Here is a 17,425-nt window from a genome sequence, read left to right as displayed (position 1 = left end):
CACTCTATCCCAAAACTGATTCAACCCTTCTAAGTACAGAACATCGAAGTGCTGCAGGCATGACCAAGGACATTATCGTTATCGTTCGTAAGTGTTTATGCTACTGTTTGACACTCATTAATAAATAACAAAACAGAAAATAGGACAAGAGGATAGAGGGAGGGAGAACAACTGTGTAAACATTACTTTTAAAGAGACAGGCCTGTCAAAGGTTTGCTGAATCGTTCAGCTTTGTGTCTTGCACTGTTATCTCCTCCCCATTAAGTTTTTAATCCAACTTCATTTCTGCTAATTAGCAACTGTAGGACTGACAGGCCTTGCCATGTCCATCCGTCTGTGTCAGGACAACGATTGCCTCTCTCGAGTTGTTCATTACTTTTGTCTTTTTCAAGTCCTTCAAAAGTGCTTATTATTATTTAAGTCAAACCGATGGAAAGTGTACCGTCAGCTCTTTTGGGAGCAGGCCGTAGTAAAGAGAGCAGGCCAGGAACACAGGAGAGACACATAAAAAGCCCATGTGCTGTGGAGGCCTAGCGCTAGCTGCTCTGTGGGTAGATGTCCACCGCACATTTTAGATGCCGAGTTACAATTGAGGATCTGAAAAAGTATTGCTGCTTCCTGAGGCTTTATGATGATTTCATTTAAGAGTGGTTTGTTATTATTTATCCTAAAAAGTGGTGTGGCGATACCATAGTACAGGGATGGTAATACTGTGGTACTTATATATATATGTGTATATATATATATATATATATGTATATATATATGTATATATATATATATATATATATGTATGTATGTAGGTTACAGAACTATTATCATGTTTATATAGAATTGTAATTTATATTAGACTCCAAAGCACTTTAAAGAGTATCAGGGCATTCCTAATGTTGGTATATATGTAGGAATGAGTTTTTTAATTTAGCAGATTGTTGGTATTGTGTTATTCATGGCACCTCCATGACATGAAAATGAAAGATACCTGCTTATGTAACTTGTTAACACATCCAGTTTCACTAACACAGTGTCTGCTTTTAGTCCTCACAGAATTCCCTATCATATTTGATGAACCCCTGGATATTTGGAAATATGACCAAATTAAATAGCAGATAGTGGTTTGTTTTTATGTTGATGGAAATGCATGTAAAGGATTTACTGCCTATCTAGTAGTATAACGTTGTGTGTTGACATGCTTTTAAATGAAACGTGGTTGTAAGGGTTTAAATGAATTGCTTAGATCAGAGATACTGCAGCATAGGTATTGGATTGATTCGATGTACTGGTTACATATTGAGTTGAATCATTTCGAAGCTTGGCAGTAATAGCTGCAGTTTCAAGTTTGGCCTTATATGAAGTTTCTTTGTCTACATTGTCTTAAGTTGACAGTTGACTCTGTCCGGTCACATCCTTGAAAACTCTCTGCTCCTTCCTCTAGACTTAAGCGTTTGGTTCTGATGACTGCAGAGACTTTACTGTGTTAATAACTTCTCTCTCTCATCTAGGGAAAAGGCAGGGAACCCAGGCACCGTCTTCCTTTTAATGTGCTGGCTTTTCTTCAATCATTTAATTAAGAAGAGGAGCGATTATTCAGCCTCGAGTCAGCTCCTTCTCCCTTCCAGCGCCTCATTCATCTCTGATTAAACTTGTAGCATTCGGTAACTGCACTTGCCTGTTCTATCCGGGGCATGTGAAACAGGAGGAGATTGTGACAGTAGAGAAAAGACGAACCTGAGGTCTTTAAATAAGTTGCAGGATAAGAAATGGTCCCCTTTGGTCTCTTCGTCTTGATAAAGGCTGTGCTTCCAGCTGTGTTATCTCTTTTTGCGTTTAAGTTTGGGTTGTATCTTTTTGTGCCGCATAACCTGTCTTAAGGGTCCGGCACAGTTTAACCCTCCTAATTAAGGGCTGCACCCCCCAGCCCCCCAATAGGAATTCAATAAAAAAAGACTGGGGTCATTTCTAATCTGTAATAACAACAAGATTATGTTCAAGTACAAGTTTACATTTATTTTCGCCTGGTGCTTAAATAGATGTTCACAAACAGAATGTTAAACAGTAATACGGTCATGATTTACAGCAGATTTGAAAAGTTTAGGGTCAGTAAGATATTATAGTTTTAAATTAACATTTTTATTTAGCAAAATTCACAAAATGTATCAAAAGTGACAGTAAAGATTTAAAATATTACTAAAGATTTATATTTGAAATAAATGCTGTTCTTTTGAACTGAAATGTTTCAAATCAGTATATTAGAATGATTTATGAAGTTTAGTTTTACAATATTAGAAAATAGAAAACTTATCTTAAAATTTAATAATATTTCACAATGTTACTATTTTTACTGTATTTTTGATCAAATATAGTCATCTCAGTGAACATAATAGTCCCAAACCTTTGAACGGTAGTGTATGATTTTATTTTACATTGAAGTATTCAGCTTAACTTTTAATATATAATGGATGTGCCAAGAATGGTATAGAACCTCAAAAGATTTTCCTATAGAAAGTATATGAAAGTATAGAAAGTCCTATAGTCTGCTCTTTGTAAAAGTAGATAGTAGTTAAAATTACTAAAATGAAAATGAGGTGGTGAAAGATTCTGAGGATTTTTGAATTCATATTTTTATTATTATTTAATTATTATTATTTGTCTATTGTGAAATTTAATTTGACATGACATAGACATTTTTAAAATGATCACCCTTTATTTTCGCTATATGGAAAAACATGGGAAACCATTTTTGAATGAGGTTGTCGGATCGAATATCCACTTGGCTCGAAATAAAATCTGCTTGAATGGGCATGACGCTTCCATTGACAGCCTTGTTTTCATTGTCTATATGTGTAGCAGTACCTCTTTGAACTATTGCAAAACGGATTCCTGTGTCATTAACAGAGAGGGACACAAATGCGAAAGTTATATAGGAATGCTTTTCCAGCAATAATTATTTTATTTTATTAACAGTGGAGTTGCTATGATTCGAGTCAAGTTCCTCAGCCGAATGTGACGGCGGTTGTAAACAGACCCCACGAGAGGAATTCCACCGGGAGACAAAGTAAGGGTTAGAGAGCCCCGTTGCCTTCTCCCTCTGCTCTAGGGTGGAAATGGTTAACATATCAATGTAATTGGCACCCGCAGCTGCTTGTCCTCTCCACAAACAGGAGGGGATGATTTCCCCCCCGGCCTCCCCCTCTCCTCTCTCACTCTCTTTCTGCTGCCTCTGCTTTGTGTGACAGCTGCCTAATTGGGCATTCTCCCCTCGTAGCGAGGCTGCCTCCTCCGGCCTCCACTGCTGACGAATGGCAGCGGATTACAGATGAGGACACGATGACCTGTTCAACCTTCCCGCAGCAGGGGGAGCAGAGGGAGGGGCCTGACGGGCCGGGCCCGTGCCCAGAGCCTCAGGTCACAGGAGGATGAGGTCATGAGAAGGTGGAGGATCTGCCAGGTGGCCAATGACAGAGTGTCACATGACAGTAGCTTGATGTCAATGTGTCAAGGTGGCACTGCATCCCCAAACACACTTACACGAATACGTGCATGCACGGTAGATTTTGTGTTAATCCCCAGCTCTCAGACGGAGAGGCAGTGATATTTTTCATTCTCTCTTCATTTCTTCTGCTAGGCTCGTAATCATGCTCATTATGCTGTGAATGGTCTCCTGGGTGGGGTATATTAGATAAAATTTAAGGCACAACTGGATTAAATATATTTTTATCTTTGTATGTAACATATGCATGTTGGTTGGTTATTTACCTTTTAAAGTAAAGCGTGGCAATTTTTTGGATCTATCATTTAGAAAAAAATATATAGGCCTATATTATAATATTATAGTATTTATTATTTTGAACTAGCTTATATTTTTCAATTTTAATTTACGTTTTATTAATTCTGTTCTGCATTTTATTTAGCTTTATTTTTATTTGTTTTAGCGATTTTAGCACTTTAGAACTTTATATATATTTATTATATTTATTATAATTTCTCTTATTTCAGCTTTACCCTATATGTATCAGTGACCATATCCTCGAATATTGGCATTTCTTTCCTTTTATTATTATTACTATTATTATTATCAATCTGATTTGGATATTTAAAGCAGGCTTATTTTGAAACATATTTTTTCAAGTTCAAACTGAATACTTGATTATAAGCAATAATCTGTCGGTTATCAGCATTTTTTTTTTAATCTTACTTTATTGTATATTTAATGATCAATACCTGCTGCATGTTGCTGAGGCAACAGGCTTAATTTTTTTCTTAAAACTGTTTTTTTTTATTAATTTTCTTTTTTACATTTTTTTTACATTTTTTTAAACATTTTTTAACAAAACATGCCGGTTTTTTTTTCTTTGCACTGCCCAAACAAAACAAAACTCTTAAAATATAATGTTTGTTTGCCAAAGTAAAAATAGTTGTGTGTGTATAAATAGCAAAAAACAGCTGGTATTTTAAGACACTAGGCTAATGACTGTATTTTTCTTAATGCCAGCACCTTGAGAATTTCACAGCATATGTGCAGCAGACGAATGATCCAAATGAGAACTTTTCTCTCCAGATCATTTGCTGCACACATTGGAAAGCCATTGGTTAGACTTTCCTCTGTTAATAAAAAAGGGGAAAAATTCTATCACTAACCACTGCAAGGCAAGTTCAAGCCATAAAGGTCTTGTCTGCTGAAGCATTTCAGCTTGGCTTAGCTTTCTTAGTCGACTGTAGTAATCAAGAAGCCATGACCAGTCTCTGCTCCACTTCACCAACACGCACACACGCGCTGTTGCAATATAAAAGCAAGTGTGCGGCGACAGAGCGCAGCATCTTCTAAGACACAAAATGCAGGCTGTCAGAAGGGCTAGCGGTGCCTTGTTCCTGTCACGCTGCCAGGATGCAATATCACTCAGCTGAGGTAGAAAGCCGTCAGTTGTAAAATATGATGAATTATCCCTATTCGGCAAAGAGTGGGCCGTCTGTGGGCGTGTGGGTCTGTGTGTACGCGAGAATACGTGAGGGTGTATAAAGAGAGGCTACGCTTGTGTGTGTCAGCCTGTTTTGTGTGACTGAGCACCAACGGCGTGGTTGCGGCACACATAAGAGTGTGTGGGCGAGAAAAAGAGTGAGAGAGACCAGCCACAGGGTTACTACAGGTTTAATGACGACCTTGTTGTGCACGCACTTAGCTGCTTTTAGTGTTGAGTTGCTCAGAGCGAGCGTCTAATCCCCCACCCGGGTGCTCGCACACTTGATTAGTGGCCTTGGTTATCTGCCTAGAGGACAAGCCGCTGCCCTCCTCCTTCACTGGTCAGGGCTAGGGCACTGAAGGGTGTCAACCCCAAAGAAAGAAAGGAGAGACAGAAGGAGAGAGCAAAGACGGGCAGGATGTTGTTGAGGTATATTAGTATTCAGATGAAACCTTACAGCCTGCAGAGCAAAATGATTACTACACTGTACCTGTTCTTGATGTCACTGTTGCGTAAGAAGGTAAGATTGTATATTGTATATGAGTGTGTGCATGGCAGAAATATCTCTTCCACATTGCTGGGACCCTTATGAATTTGAGCTTTCTGAAGTTGTGGATGTGTCTTAATACTTCATATTTTCTTATTTTGCTACTGTTATAGATAATTTGTGTGATTAGTTTTAGGTTGTTAAAAATTAGCTTGCATTTAGTACCCCCCCTCCCCCCCTTATTTAAATATATGCACAAAGAAATCAGTCAGATATGTTTAACATCATGAAGTCTCTAGCCATATCAGTATCTTCATAGAGTGCTGCTGAAATGATGTAATTTTGTAGGCCAACCCAAAAGTTTGCATCACCCTGGTTCCCTCGACAAAACAACAAGATTTTTTTCCCACTGGCTTTTGGATTATTGCAGAAAATAAGCTCTGTAAACAACAAAAGTTTAGGATTTTTGCACATTTTGTTCATCAAGATTAAATTGTATACATTTTGAAGCCTTGATGGAATCACTGGAAGTAAAAAGCTGAAGTTAGGCTATAAACGAACTAACTCCGGTGTCGCATGACTTCAGCGTCACCACCACTAAGCCTATGACAGCTCTTTTAATATTTATTTAAAGTCTACAAGTTGTAAAAGTTTGAGTTGAATAGTTTACAGGAGCGCAAATATATTGCCAAATTAAGCCACTATAGCCTTTTTCAAGACATGAAAAGCTGAAAAAAACTAATGAGCGGGGTATTACTGATGTATTTTACATTTTAGAATAAACATGATAATATATTTAGCTTGTAAACCAAAACCTTATTTCAGGCATTTAACTAAAAAGTAATTAAAGGAACCCATGGACTTTGGGATGATGGAACTTTGGGAAATTGTGAGTACAAAATATATTTTTAAAATTATTTTCCAGTAAATCACAAATAACTGGAAAAACCATGGGGCCATCGATTGTTGTTGACAATGGGGGGCCTTGGAGACAAAATGTTTGAGAACTACTGGATTAGACCCATCGTGCCTGACATATAACCTGTACTGCCAGTAACTTGTAATGAGATCACATCCTGGAAAAAGTGGAAGCTGTCTGTTTTGGATGAGAACATTGCTTAGTTATCTCTAAAGACTCGAACAGATGACATGAGGTTCATGACGCACATGCTGTCCCTTCATCTGACCCTTAAGGCAACTATGCAGTGAATTTTTATTTTATTAATAAAAGGGTTCTTTGGTTCCTTCTCGATTTGGACTTTCAGACCATTGATATATATTGCACTTTAGACTGCACCATGTGACTTTTGTTTATTTTGTCATATGAACTTGTGTTTGGTTTTGCAAGTACAGTTGCACGTTGCAGTACTGGCAGTCGATTGCTATACTTGGTCAGAGCTGTTTACATAATGACTGGCATAAACTATGATCCTGATAAACATGATCTCTTGAGTTAAGGCGAAGGGTGACTTTTAAAGGGCCACGGGCTCTCGCTGTGTAGCTATTAGTTTCTATCTGACTTATTCTCACAATGTCTACTACGAATGCAAATTTGTTTTTGTTTTTTCTGTGTGAAGCCTAAAAAAGGTCACAGCTTTCTGGAGGTTGGGTACAAGTTCACACAGCCAAAAACTTCCTCTAAAGTACTCAAAGTCAGTTTTGGTATTTTTATCATCTGTTTTTTTGTTTTTTGGGCACAGACTGATTCTCATGCTCACGTTCCTCAAGTAATTTCCAACCCCCGGAAACTGGGCCATTTACCACAGTGAATTAAGAGTACAAATATTTAGTTTGTTCTCATTTCCTGTTTGTGGGCAGTAATTAAATTTTTCCTTGACAAGCTTTAGTGCACTCGGTATCACTTCAGTGTGCCATTTGTTTTTGGGCTGAAAGAGAACCGACAAAGATGCATGTTATTCTGTAGTCGAAGATGAACCATTTTAGTCTTCTCTAAGTGTTCCTGTTAACATTATGCTGCCATCATAAATCTACAAGTCTAAGGTCAAGACTATTACTTGTGTCAGGACTCTGGAATTATGTTTGGAGTCTTGTGACGATACACACAGGGGCCCCTGTATATTTCTGCCGTCTACTTGGGAAAGGGTTCCTTCTGCTTGGCTAAAACATGCTGGTATTGCCCATGCTTGCCCATGTGAAAGGGTAGCTCATCATAGGGTCGTCATAATGTAGGTCAGACCATGCTTTTACTAGGAGTCAGAGATTGCACCTGGCAAAGCCCTAACTAAAGGGGTGTGCCCCAGCTGGGAAATGTCGATGCATGATGCCCATAATGCTTGTTTCTAAGTAGGTCACAGTGACCTAGTTTGAATGATGCATGGCCCTGATTGACTGAGTCACCAAACGCTATCTTAGGAATGTGTTGTTGTAGTTCCACAGGCTTTTGTGCCTATGTGTGCAACCAGAGGATAACAACAACATAGCAGTTGCAGTGGCACAACTATGTCTGAGATTCCTTTTTATTTCGAGAACACATCATCTAGACGCCAGGTACGAACGCACATCACAAGGGCAGCTTTGTCGCTTTTTATTAGGACCTAATGCTTTGTATGGATGCCAGCTGTTGCATCAACTCAAACAGCCCCGGCGGAGTAAATGACCTTGACTTCAAACAGGGCATGCAGCAGGTTTTGCTCTTTTTGCCTCATCATGCATTTTAAATAGCCTAAATGGATTACAGTTTCTGGACTGTGGATGTAATTTATGATCTGGTATTTCTTTGGGGGTCAATTAATCTTCCAAACTTGCAATTGAAGAATGAGGGATCCAGTCCAGATATCACATCCTCTCCATTTATATCAGGCCTCATTCAGGAGCGTCTTCTCCCTGCACTGATGGTGATAATATTGTGATGAAAAAACCCTGAAAAGAACTGAGTGAACGGACTCATATATAACTAGATTTTAAGAGAGGCTACTACAATCGCTTCTTACACAATTATTTTGAAGCTCACAGCTGTCATAAAATGCTGTTTCTAATCTTTGCAAAGCTTTGATTTGAAAGTTGTTACCGAATCTGTTTAAAAAAAATCTGATTTCAATAAAAAAATCTGATTTCGATAAAGGTTCCTCTTTAGAGATGAGAAGTGTGTTAAAATAAAATAATTTAAAATTATTTGTTTAACAGAGTGAAGGAGTTGTCAGTATTGTGTTTCCTCTTTTCATTGGATTAGGACAACAGTGCCTATTGACGCAAGTATAGTACAAAGTGTTGTTGCTGTTGGCCCAAATCAATTACCCTCTTCCAGTCTTTGACACATTAGATATAACGCTTGGTCAGCAAGAGACAAAGATTTAATTTTCACAGTCTGATTCAACTTCGGACCAAATTTTTAATGAAACTCCTTGACTATTTCTTTGACAAATAGTAGTATCCCATACCATTACCAAATAGCTGAAAATGTCTTTCTAAGACTTAGGCTACATTCAGTAATTTGTCTGTAGCAGTAGCTTTATTCCAAATTAGAGGTATTTAGTTTGGTGGCACAGGAGTTTCTCTGGCCTGTCACTCTGACATCTCTGTGACCGATGGCTTGATAAGGTCATCCCGTACTGTCCACTCCATGTCAGCCAAAGTAGAACAACCAGAGGTGCCAATTATTAGCAGAACAAATCAACCATAGCCATTGACCTTCACTCTGATCATAGAGCACTGACAAAGTCAGCCTTGTGTGTATTCCATGATTAAGTGCTTACAGTTCAATCTCAAATTATGTTTTCAGTTTCTAATGTGTAGACATAATTGTGGTACTAGTGTACCAAGAGGCTTGTGTGTGACTTTCACTGTACTTCGGGGAGTCGTGTGGTGAGTATAGCGTTTAGCAGGCTTGCGCATATACACAATAAATGCATCATTCTACAGAGCCAATGGCACTGTGTGATCCAGGGGTGGTATATTTTGAGATGTAGTGAGAGCAACTGTGGTAACATGGAAGTGAAGGACTAGGCTGGATTATGTGGGTGTTCCTTCTCCGGGCACTGACAGTGACTGCATAGAGGGTGAGAGAGAGAGATACATTACACAGGGGTCTGATCGCAAGGAACTTTAGCCAATTCTTAAAACCTTTAAGCGATTTAACCTATGTCTGTCAAAGCAGCCAGCTACATGTAGTAAATGTTTGCTGCAAATCAGCAATAAGAGATATAGCCTAAAACAGTGTTTTTTTAAAATAATAACATAATTTTTTTTCACTTTCTGTGGCATTTTTGCTTTTATCTCGGTTTAATTTTTTAACCTGCCAGTCATTATAGATATATGGAAAGACTGTTCCAAAGTACCTGCTAGCTGTCTGTGGTTGTCTTACACAGAATTGAGTTCTCAACTGGCAGTTCTGTGGGTCTATCTTGGCAAGAATTCTGTCAAAACATTTAATCCTCTTCAGGATACTCTGCTTTGTTATTTTTTTTTACCTAATATCTGTCAAAGCAATCAAGTAGTCTTGTGCCACAGTCAAGTCCTGTTTATTCATTTTTAATGAGATACGGCAAGCTAATTCCTATTGCTTAAGAGTCTGGAGAAGGAAAAAATTAAACTCAGTCAAGAAACGGATTGTAATTGCTGTCATAGGAAAAAGTGAATCTTTCATTATATGAAAAAGTCCATCGTTGGTTATGACTTTTTGCATGTGAAATGGCTGTCAAAACACTTGCATTTATATTTTTTGGCCTTGCTGGTTTGATCATTGTCATGTTTCATCTTAAATAACTTGCTCTTTAATCACATTTACAGTGTCTTTTGCCTCTAAAACTTATCAACATATGACATGTTAAATATGATTCTGCTTCTTAAAGATTAGATGAATTTGCTTTGTATAATACAATAATATGTGGTATGCAAAATTTAGCTAATAATATTAATAGTTCATGTTTCTCTCTTTTGTGCAGGATCGTCAACAGCCGACCTTGTGGACAGATGTGGCAGTGATTTTATTCACAACCCTGGAGCTTTGAAGTATAGAACCAGTGCCATGGAATCCCGCAAGACTGACTGCATTACAATCCTGTACTTTTCTTAACAATGGCAAACATGATTATAAACAATAGTCTTGCCTCCTGTATGGGGGAATGGCTTGTGAATCTACATTAGGTCTTAATTTTACCTAAAAAACAAGGTTTGGAAGCTAAAAACTGTAAGGTCTCTTGGTAGAACATAACAGAACGATTTTCTCCTCTATTGTAGTGCCCAACCATACAAAGGACTATAGTATTGAACATGACTCATGGGGAAGAGCCTGGCCCTGAAACACACCAGGATTCTGCTGTATTAACATATCTGGAAGGTTTACTCATGCATCAGGTAGCAGGAGGACAGGGTGCGGCAGCAACACGAAGTGGAAGCCAAGAGCAGAAGAATAAGGACGGGGGGACAGAGCATGCACAGCCTAATGGCACTCGACAGGAGCAGAACCGAACAAATTCCCACTGTGGAGCCTCGCAGCACCTCAGAAAGGCTCGTCTACTCAACTCGGAGGCCTGGGCAGAGAGTGAGACGCAACGGAGAACAGCACCCTCCGTTTCACTGAACGGGCAAAGTGAAGACCACCACAGTGGCCAGAATGGCTCCTCCCAGGATAAAGGAGAGAGTACACTTCTAGCTAGTTTGCTGCAGTCTTTCAGTTCTCGACTTCAAAACGTGACCCTGCCACAGCAGATTATCCAAGGTTTGAGGCCACTGGACGCCCCCTGCCAGATAAGCAAGCCTGCACAAGAGGACAGTGCAGATGTGCCTTGCCACAGACCTGCCTTGAGTCACCTCAAAGGGTTAGTGAGCAAGAGCAAAATGCAGAATCACAGCAACAGTGTGCCTTATCAACGTCGACGGTCTAGCCAGGAAAGTATTTCAGAATCCCCTAAGGCACTGCAGAACAGTACTCCCTCCCCATCTCCCGAGTCTCTATCTTGTACCGAGCGCCTAAAAGCCGTGGCAAACCTGGTAAATATCAGATCCAGCCCCGCTCCATCACCCAAACCAAGTGTGGCATGTAGTCAACTGGCTCTTTTGCTCTCCAGTGAGGCCCACCTGCAACAGTACTCTCGAGAACATGCCCTTAAAACCCAACACTCTGGACGATCAGCTAGTGAAAGACTATCAGCCATGGCCACACAGCAAACACAAGATAAACAACCTACAACTTCCAGCCAGACTCATGGACTAAGCCTCTTACACACCAAGAACGGAATACCTTCTTCACAACTGTTGTCAACAAGCTCCAGCAGACAGAGTCCAAGCCTAACTTCAGGGCAAAGAAGGACAGAAGGTTCCATGCGAACAGGACAACGCTTTAGAGAGCGTCGACCTTTTGAGAAACAAGGCAGACCGTCACAGAACTGCAGCAGTCTCCTACTTCAGCTTCTCAACAGTCACAACACCTCACAGCGAATTAATGGACAGGGTCACTTGAAAGATGACCTCTGTACCCTTGGCACTCTGGCCTCTCCGCTTTTTTCAGACAGCGAGCACTCAAACCCTGACAGCAGTCTCACAAAAGACAGCAGTGATGCTGAGAGCACTTACTCTAGTTGTTCTCCTATTGACCTTTCTTTAAAGAGCAGAACAAATGTACAAACACCAGTATCTACTTCATCCTCACCTGTACTGGACAGAATCCCAGAGTCTTCATTAAATAGGTGGAAGTCTGAGAGTCCACCTGTCAAAGTGGATGCATGTCCAGAGATGAAACCTCATCACAAGGTCACTCTATTACAGTTGCTCTTGGATCACAAAAATAACAAGAGAGTAAACAAATGTCTGGATAATCCAGATTTGCTGCATGATGTAATCCCTAAGGTCACTAGTGCATCTACAAGTAGCCAGAGTGTTTTCAGTACAGCTAGGTGTAAAGACACAAGTGAACTTAGTGGCCACTGTGGATTGAGTTGTAGAAGTCCCCAACTTTTGGCAACGTACACCCAGAGCCGAGACTCCAACAGCAGTGCATCTCCATATACACTTTATGGGTCTCCCCATTCTCAGTCTGTCCCCTTGGATCTTTGTAAAGCAAAACAATCCACAAGTGATGTAAGACTAAAAGAACCTGCCTTTAGTGCGAGTAAACTGTTACAGAATTTAGCTCAGTGTGGAAAACAAAACCCTGACATTTCTCCTCCAGTGAAGGCAACTTTACCCCCTATCAAACTCATGACCCAAGAGCTGAAAGTTAACCATCCTCCAACTTTACTTGAAAGACTCACTGCGCCAATTCAAAGTAATAACCCACTGTGGGAAGAGGACAAGGCAAAAACTTCAACTGTACCTGAAGCAGCACAGCATGTCTCAGAAATTGAGAATCTGCTTGAAAGACGTACAGTTCTTCAGCTACTTCTGGGCAATGCTCCTCAGAATGAAAAGGTAGGCAGTAAACGAAAACGAGAACATGGCAAGGCCAATTCTTTGGAAAAACGAACACATCAGTCAGTAGGCCAAGCAAATGGTCCTCCTTTGGATAGTACAATAAAAATTGAGCCAGTTGATGAGGTTCATATGTATGACTATAACAAAATATCAAAGCAATGCCAGAATTCAGGGTTGGAGTCTAGAAAAAGCACCAGTTATCATTCTCATGAAAACATCAAGCAAGAACCACTGTCTCCCGAGGCTTCCACCAGAGATGGTCTTCTCTGTCATCTCCTAAAGAAACGACCCAACAAAACCCTTCAGCCAAACAAGTTAGAGCACCTAAACAGGGGTTGTGTCAAAGAAGAATCAGTTGAAAGCCAGGGACCAACGATCCCAAAAAAGCGGAAATGTTCGGTAGAACTAGAATATCATAACTCCTCGAGTCACCAGGCCAGGGATTTGGAGCATTCTGGTATCATAAAAGAAGACGACAGTGGTTGTTTTGCTGATGGACATCTAGAGGCCAGAGACCAATCTAGCCCCCCAGAGGTAGACAGTCCACCAGCTAAATTTCCACCAAATGAGTCTAATGAAAACCGAAGTTTCAATGTTCTAAAGCAGCTGCTTCTTTCAGACAACTGCTTGAAGGAATTGTCTCAGCCCAGGAGTACATTCAGTTCACCGTCACATGTTGTGCTGAATGGGAATACAATCAAGCAACCATGTAATGAAGGTGAGTTTCAAAACTTTCACCAGAGCCTGAGCCCCAGTAATGCATCTCCTAAAAAAGCAAGCGTTCATAGGCAAGAATCTCCCCATATTACACAGCCGGAGCCTGCAAGGTCAACAATCGATTACAGTATCATAAAGGATTTGAAGGGCCCTGCAAGGATGGTTAATGGAGACGATCAAACACAAAAGTATGGGCTCGACTCACCTCGGTTTACCAAGACTAACCCTATTTTGTATTATATGCTCCAGAGGAGCAATGCACAACTGGTAAAAGAGGGGGAGGGACTGGAGGCAGGCTCGAGACAAATGCAGACAAAGGTCAAAAACGAGTCGTCAGGTAATACTGAGGCCTTTGAACTTTGAAACAAAATTCACAGAATTACCATGGAACACTTAGTTGTGACTCACCACGGCTAAACGGGTCATTGAAAAAAGTACTAGTTTTGAGTTTGTGAACCAGTATCTGTGCTTGAACTAGAAATGTGTTTATTCTCTCAACTTACCCGATTGCTACTTTTGTTTCTATTGAGGCATCACACATTTTTCACTTGAATTAAAGATCATTTAGTTCACAGAACATGAAACCAAAGTTCATTTGAATATTTAAAAGCACTGCTTTCTGGCGGATTTCTTTTTTACATTCTAAGCAGCAAAGGAAATATGTTTTCTATGAAAGGTGTGTGACAGATTTGCCCTCATGTATTCGTAACAATATCAGTTCCCACTCCACACATGGTTGGACTTTTGGCCTCAGGCAGTGAGTTATGATGCAACAATGCACATGACAATCTGTATAAACAGATTGTGCCTCAGCAGTTGTTAGTGAATATTCTTCAATTTACCATGCTGAAACGAAGAAATAACTATGTATTGTCACTTTTGTCTATGCCTGGAAGGCTTTAAAGGCTTGTCACCGTATTTATACATTGAAGTAAATGAAATCACCCTTTTAAAAAAGATAGGCATCTCTAATTGGTTCTGTATTGTTCGGATAAACTAACAGCAGTTTTAAAGCTGTATATCTTCATGTTTGGATAATATGGAATAAGAATCCATCAGTATTAAAACATGGGGTCTTGATATCAATATGGTATGTGAAGTGTGTATACTTTTATCAATCTCCTCTTTAATTTAACTCTTTCTCTCATTGAAAACAATGTTGTGATGTGCTTTATTCTTTATTATGCATTCTCAGCATTTACCTGTCAAGAAAGCATTGGGTTTTTACAATACTCTAGAAGATGATGAATGCAAATCACAAGAGTTACTACAAATGATTGCTTTTTTCCCCCTCATATGTTTTGTATTTGTGTACTTTACAAACAGGTCTTGGTATTAGCATGTCATAAAATGTTGTTCTATTATGCAAGAGATTGTTGCATCGACTTGAAACAAATCAGCCCAATCTCAGCTGCCTGTCATGTTAATAGACACGTTGATCTAATAAAGGGAGTGTTTGTGATATTAAGGCCATTCCCACAGAAATGTTTGCTCATGTGATGTTTTGCAGTCTTAAATTTGACATGTTGTTTTTCATCAATTTAAAGACTCGTTATAAACTATATTTATGTACATAGCATAATCTTTATGAAAGACAGCTATTTTGTATGAATGAAAAGCATTTTAGTTTTGAAATTTCTAAAAGAGACTTCAAAGTAAATGCCATGTGAATATGTACTTTAGAGGATGATTTTTGACCTCCTTTTGCATGTGTCTCCTGATTAAACTATGATAATCTGTTCTGCAAAATTTTGTGTTATGTCAGATATTTAAGAGTACACTGCTGCCTGTTGCATGCAGATGCATGAGAAGGTTCCTATGTATTACTGGACATGGGAAAATTCGAAGTCTTAACCATACATATATATATAGGCTATATATATATGTCATGGAGCCCAATACATAAAAATGTGATCTGTATGTTTGTCATGAGAAATAGACCACTGGGCAAAATGTTTGAACTTTTGGAACAAATGTGCATATGAAGATATTTATTTTGTTTTTACTCAATTTAATTTTTTACAAGGAGAAAACCAAACAAACAGGTAAACAATCATGTTCCGTACTGTACAGTACAAAGATGGATTACACTGATGCTTCAAAGACTTTTATTGGTTTTAAAATGTTGTTTTGATGCAGGCTAACTGCAATACATTTGAGTATTATTGTGTATCATTATCTCTAAAAATACATTTCATTTGGGTGTTTACTTGCACAGATTTTGAATAAAGTTCTGAAATGCACAATCAGAATAAACTGTTGTTTGTCTTGCCAAGAGCTTTTTGTTCTTACTATATTGTCATAATTTATGTCTCTAGACCTGTGCTCGACCCCTGGCTGCACAAAAACAGTGATCTTACATGCAAAAAGTAAGTTAGGAGGAATTCGTTAAGAGTATGTTTGTTGTACATAAAAACCTTGTCTTTGGCTGACTAAACTTTGCTGTTGACCTAAATTTTAGCTGCTGGGCCCTGAGTCATGACCTTAATTCCTGCCGGTTGCAGTGACATACATAGATGTGAGAGGAAGTGATAGGACAGAGATGACCTCGTGCATCACTGGGGCCAACATCAAGACAGATCAGTGGACTGTAAAAAGGTATTCTGGAAGAAAGGGACACTCTGCAACAAAAAAGGGCAACCTGCCTCAGGCCTACAGGGTTGCTTCTCAGGAAACGGAGGAGAGAAATCATATTCCCTCACCTTCTGCTCTCTCACATCTAAATACTTAAGTTTTTAAAAGCTAAAAAAATGACATGCAGGCATATTTTGATGACAGGCAGCGGAGCATGAGGGGTTTTAATGCTCAAAGCTGGGAGAAGCGCACGCCTGTTTTTGAATATGAGCTTTCTTTTATGTTTTCCTCCAAAACTAGGTCATTTAGTGTAGGCCTACACCTCCTTTTATGTGTCAAGTGAGGGGGTAGGGGGTGGCTGAAGTGAGAGCTGATGGGATTAACTTAAATCAAAAAGGTTTGTGATGTACATATGGTTTTGAGTTTCAGGTTATACTAACCGATTTGGCTTTGAATGTTAAAAAGCATAATAAATGGCATCATTTTGCCTGTAAAGGAAGGGATGATAAAGTTCTGAACAACTGTAAAGTGCTGTCGGGAGGGTCAGTAAAGAGGAGCCACTGATTAAGTGGAGGACACTCTTCACATTCCTGCTGAGTTTCTCTTACAGATCCTCTTCCTCGTAATTGGACAAGAGCTTGCGTGCATTTTTGATGGATCAAAGAAAGTTGCACAGTTGGCATGAATCCGCCGATGTGGAACAGTACATAAAAAGTATGCTGTGCTTGGCTGATGATAGCTAATGCCCCTTGTGCTTAAGCGGGTGATTCTAAATCATACCTGTAATTTATGGCTCTCTGAACTTCTTGCATGGAATATGACTACTTGGCTCATTTACAGCCCATTCATGCCCCCTATTTCTGAACTCGCCACTTAAACAGGCCTTGTAACCTTAAGCACAGGACTTTGCAGTATGCGTATAGGGGTGCCTCCATCTTTACTACGACTAAATTTAGCAGTGAAATTTATCTCATTTCCTCGTATCTCCTCATATGGCTTATTTTGTGATTCATAACAAGGAAATGTGTGTGCGATCATGCATATTCCATGTTTGATCAAACAGAAAAGTCAAAGAGATTTCATGTGACCCAGTTATGCCTATGAAAATGACATGAACATATATCTCACATTAGATATGCCAGATTACTTTGAGAGAGAGAGAGTGCAGAAATGAACTGCAGAGAATAACACCACATAAGATGTAAGTAACTTTTATCTGAGTGCTTTCAGCCTTTTTTAGACCAAGTGTAAAAAGACACACGCACAGACACACACACATCCATGTACGTATATATATATATATATATATATATATATATAT

The 17,425-nt window shown here is 39.3% G+C and overlaps 1 protein-coding gene across 4 annotated transcripts in view; it reads left to right on the top strand.

Annotated features, from left to right (window-relative positions):
- nrip1a (nuclear receptor interacting protein 1a) overlaps nt 1-15,786 on the top strand; it is a 37,560-nt gene extending 21,774 nt beyond the window's left edge. For 2 of the 4 annotated variants that reach the window (XM_077208169.1, XM_077208168.1), the window contains exon 2: nt 10,347-15,786. In XM_077208169.1, coding sequence (XP_077064284.1) covers nt 10,675-13,893 — 3,219 coding nt within the window. In that variant the 5' untranslated portion in view covers nt 10,347-10,674 and the 3' untranslated portion in view covers nt 13,894-15,786. Of the gene's footprint in view, nt 1-5,041; nt 5,479-10,346 lie in introns of those variants that run through there. The other 2 variants (XM_077208171.1, XM_077208167.1) reach the window with 2 other exon arrangements.
- The last annotated feature ends 1,639 nt before the right edge of the window (nt 15,787-17,425 follow it).

The sequence above is a fragment of the Siphateles boraxobius genome, unplaced genomic scaffold (assembly GCF_051911475.1).
Source record: "Siphateles boraxobius isolate OS27281-9 unplaced genomic scaffold, OSU_SipBor_1 6, whole genome shotgun sequence".
Taxonomy (NCBI): Eukaryota; Metazoa; Chordata; class Actinopteri; order Cypriniformes; family Leuciscidae; genus Siphateles; species Siphateles boraxobius.
This window is presented reverse-complemented; position numbering and strand designations above follow the sequence as displayed.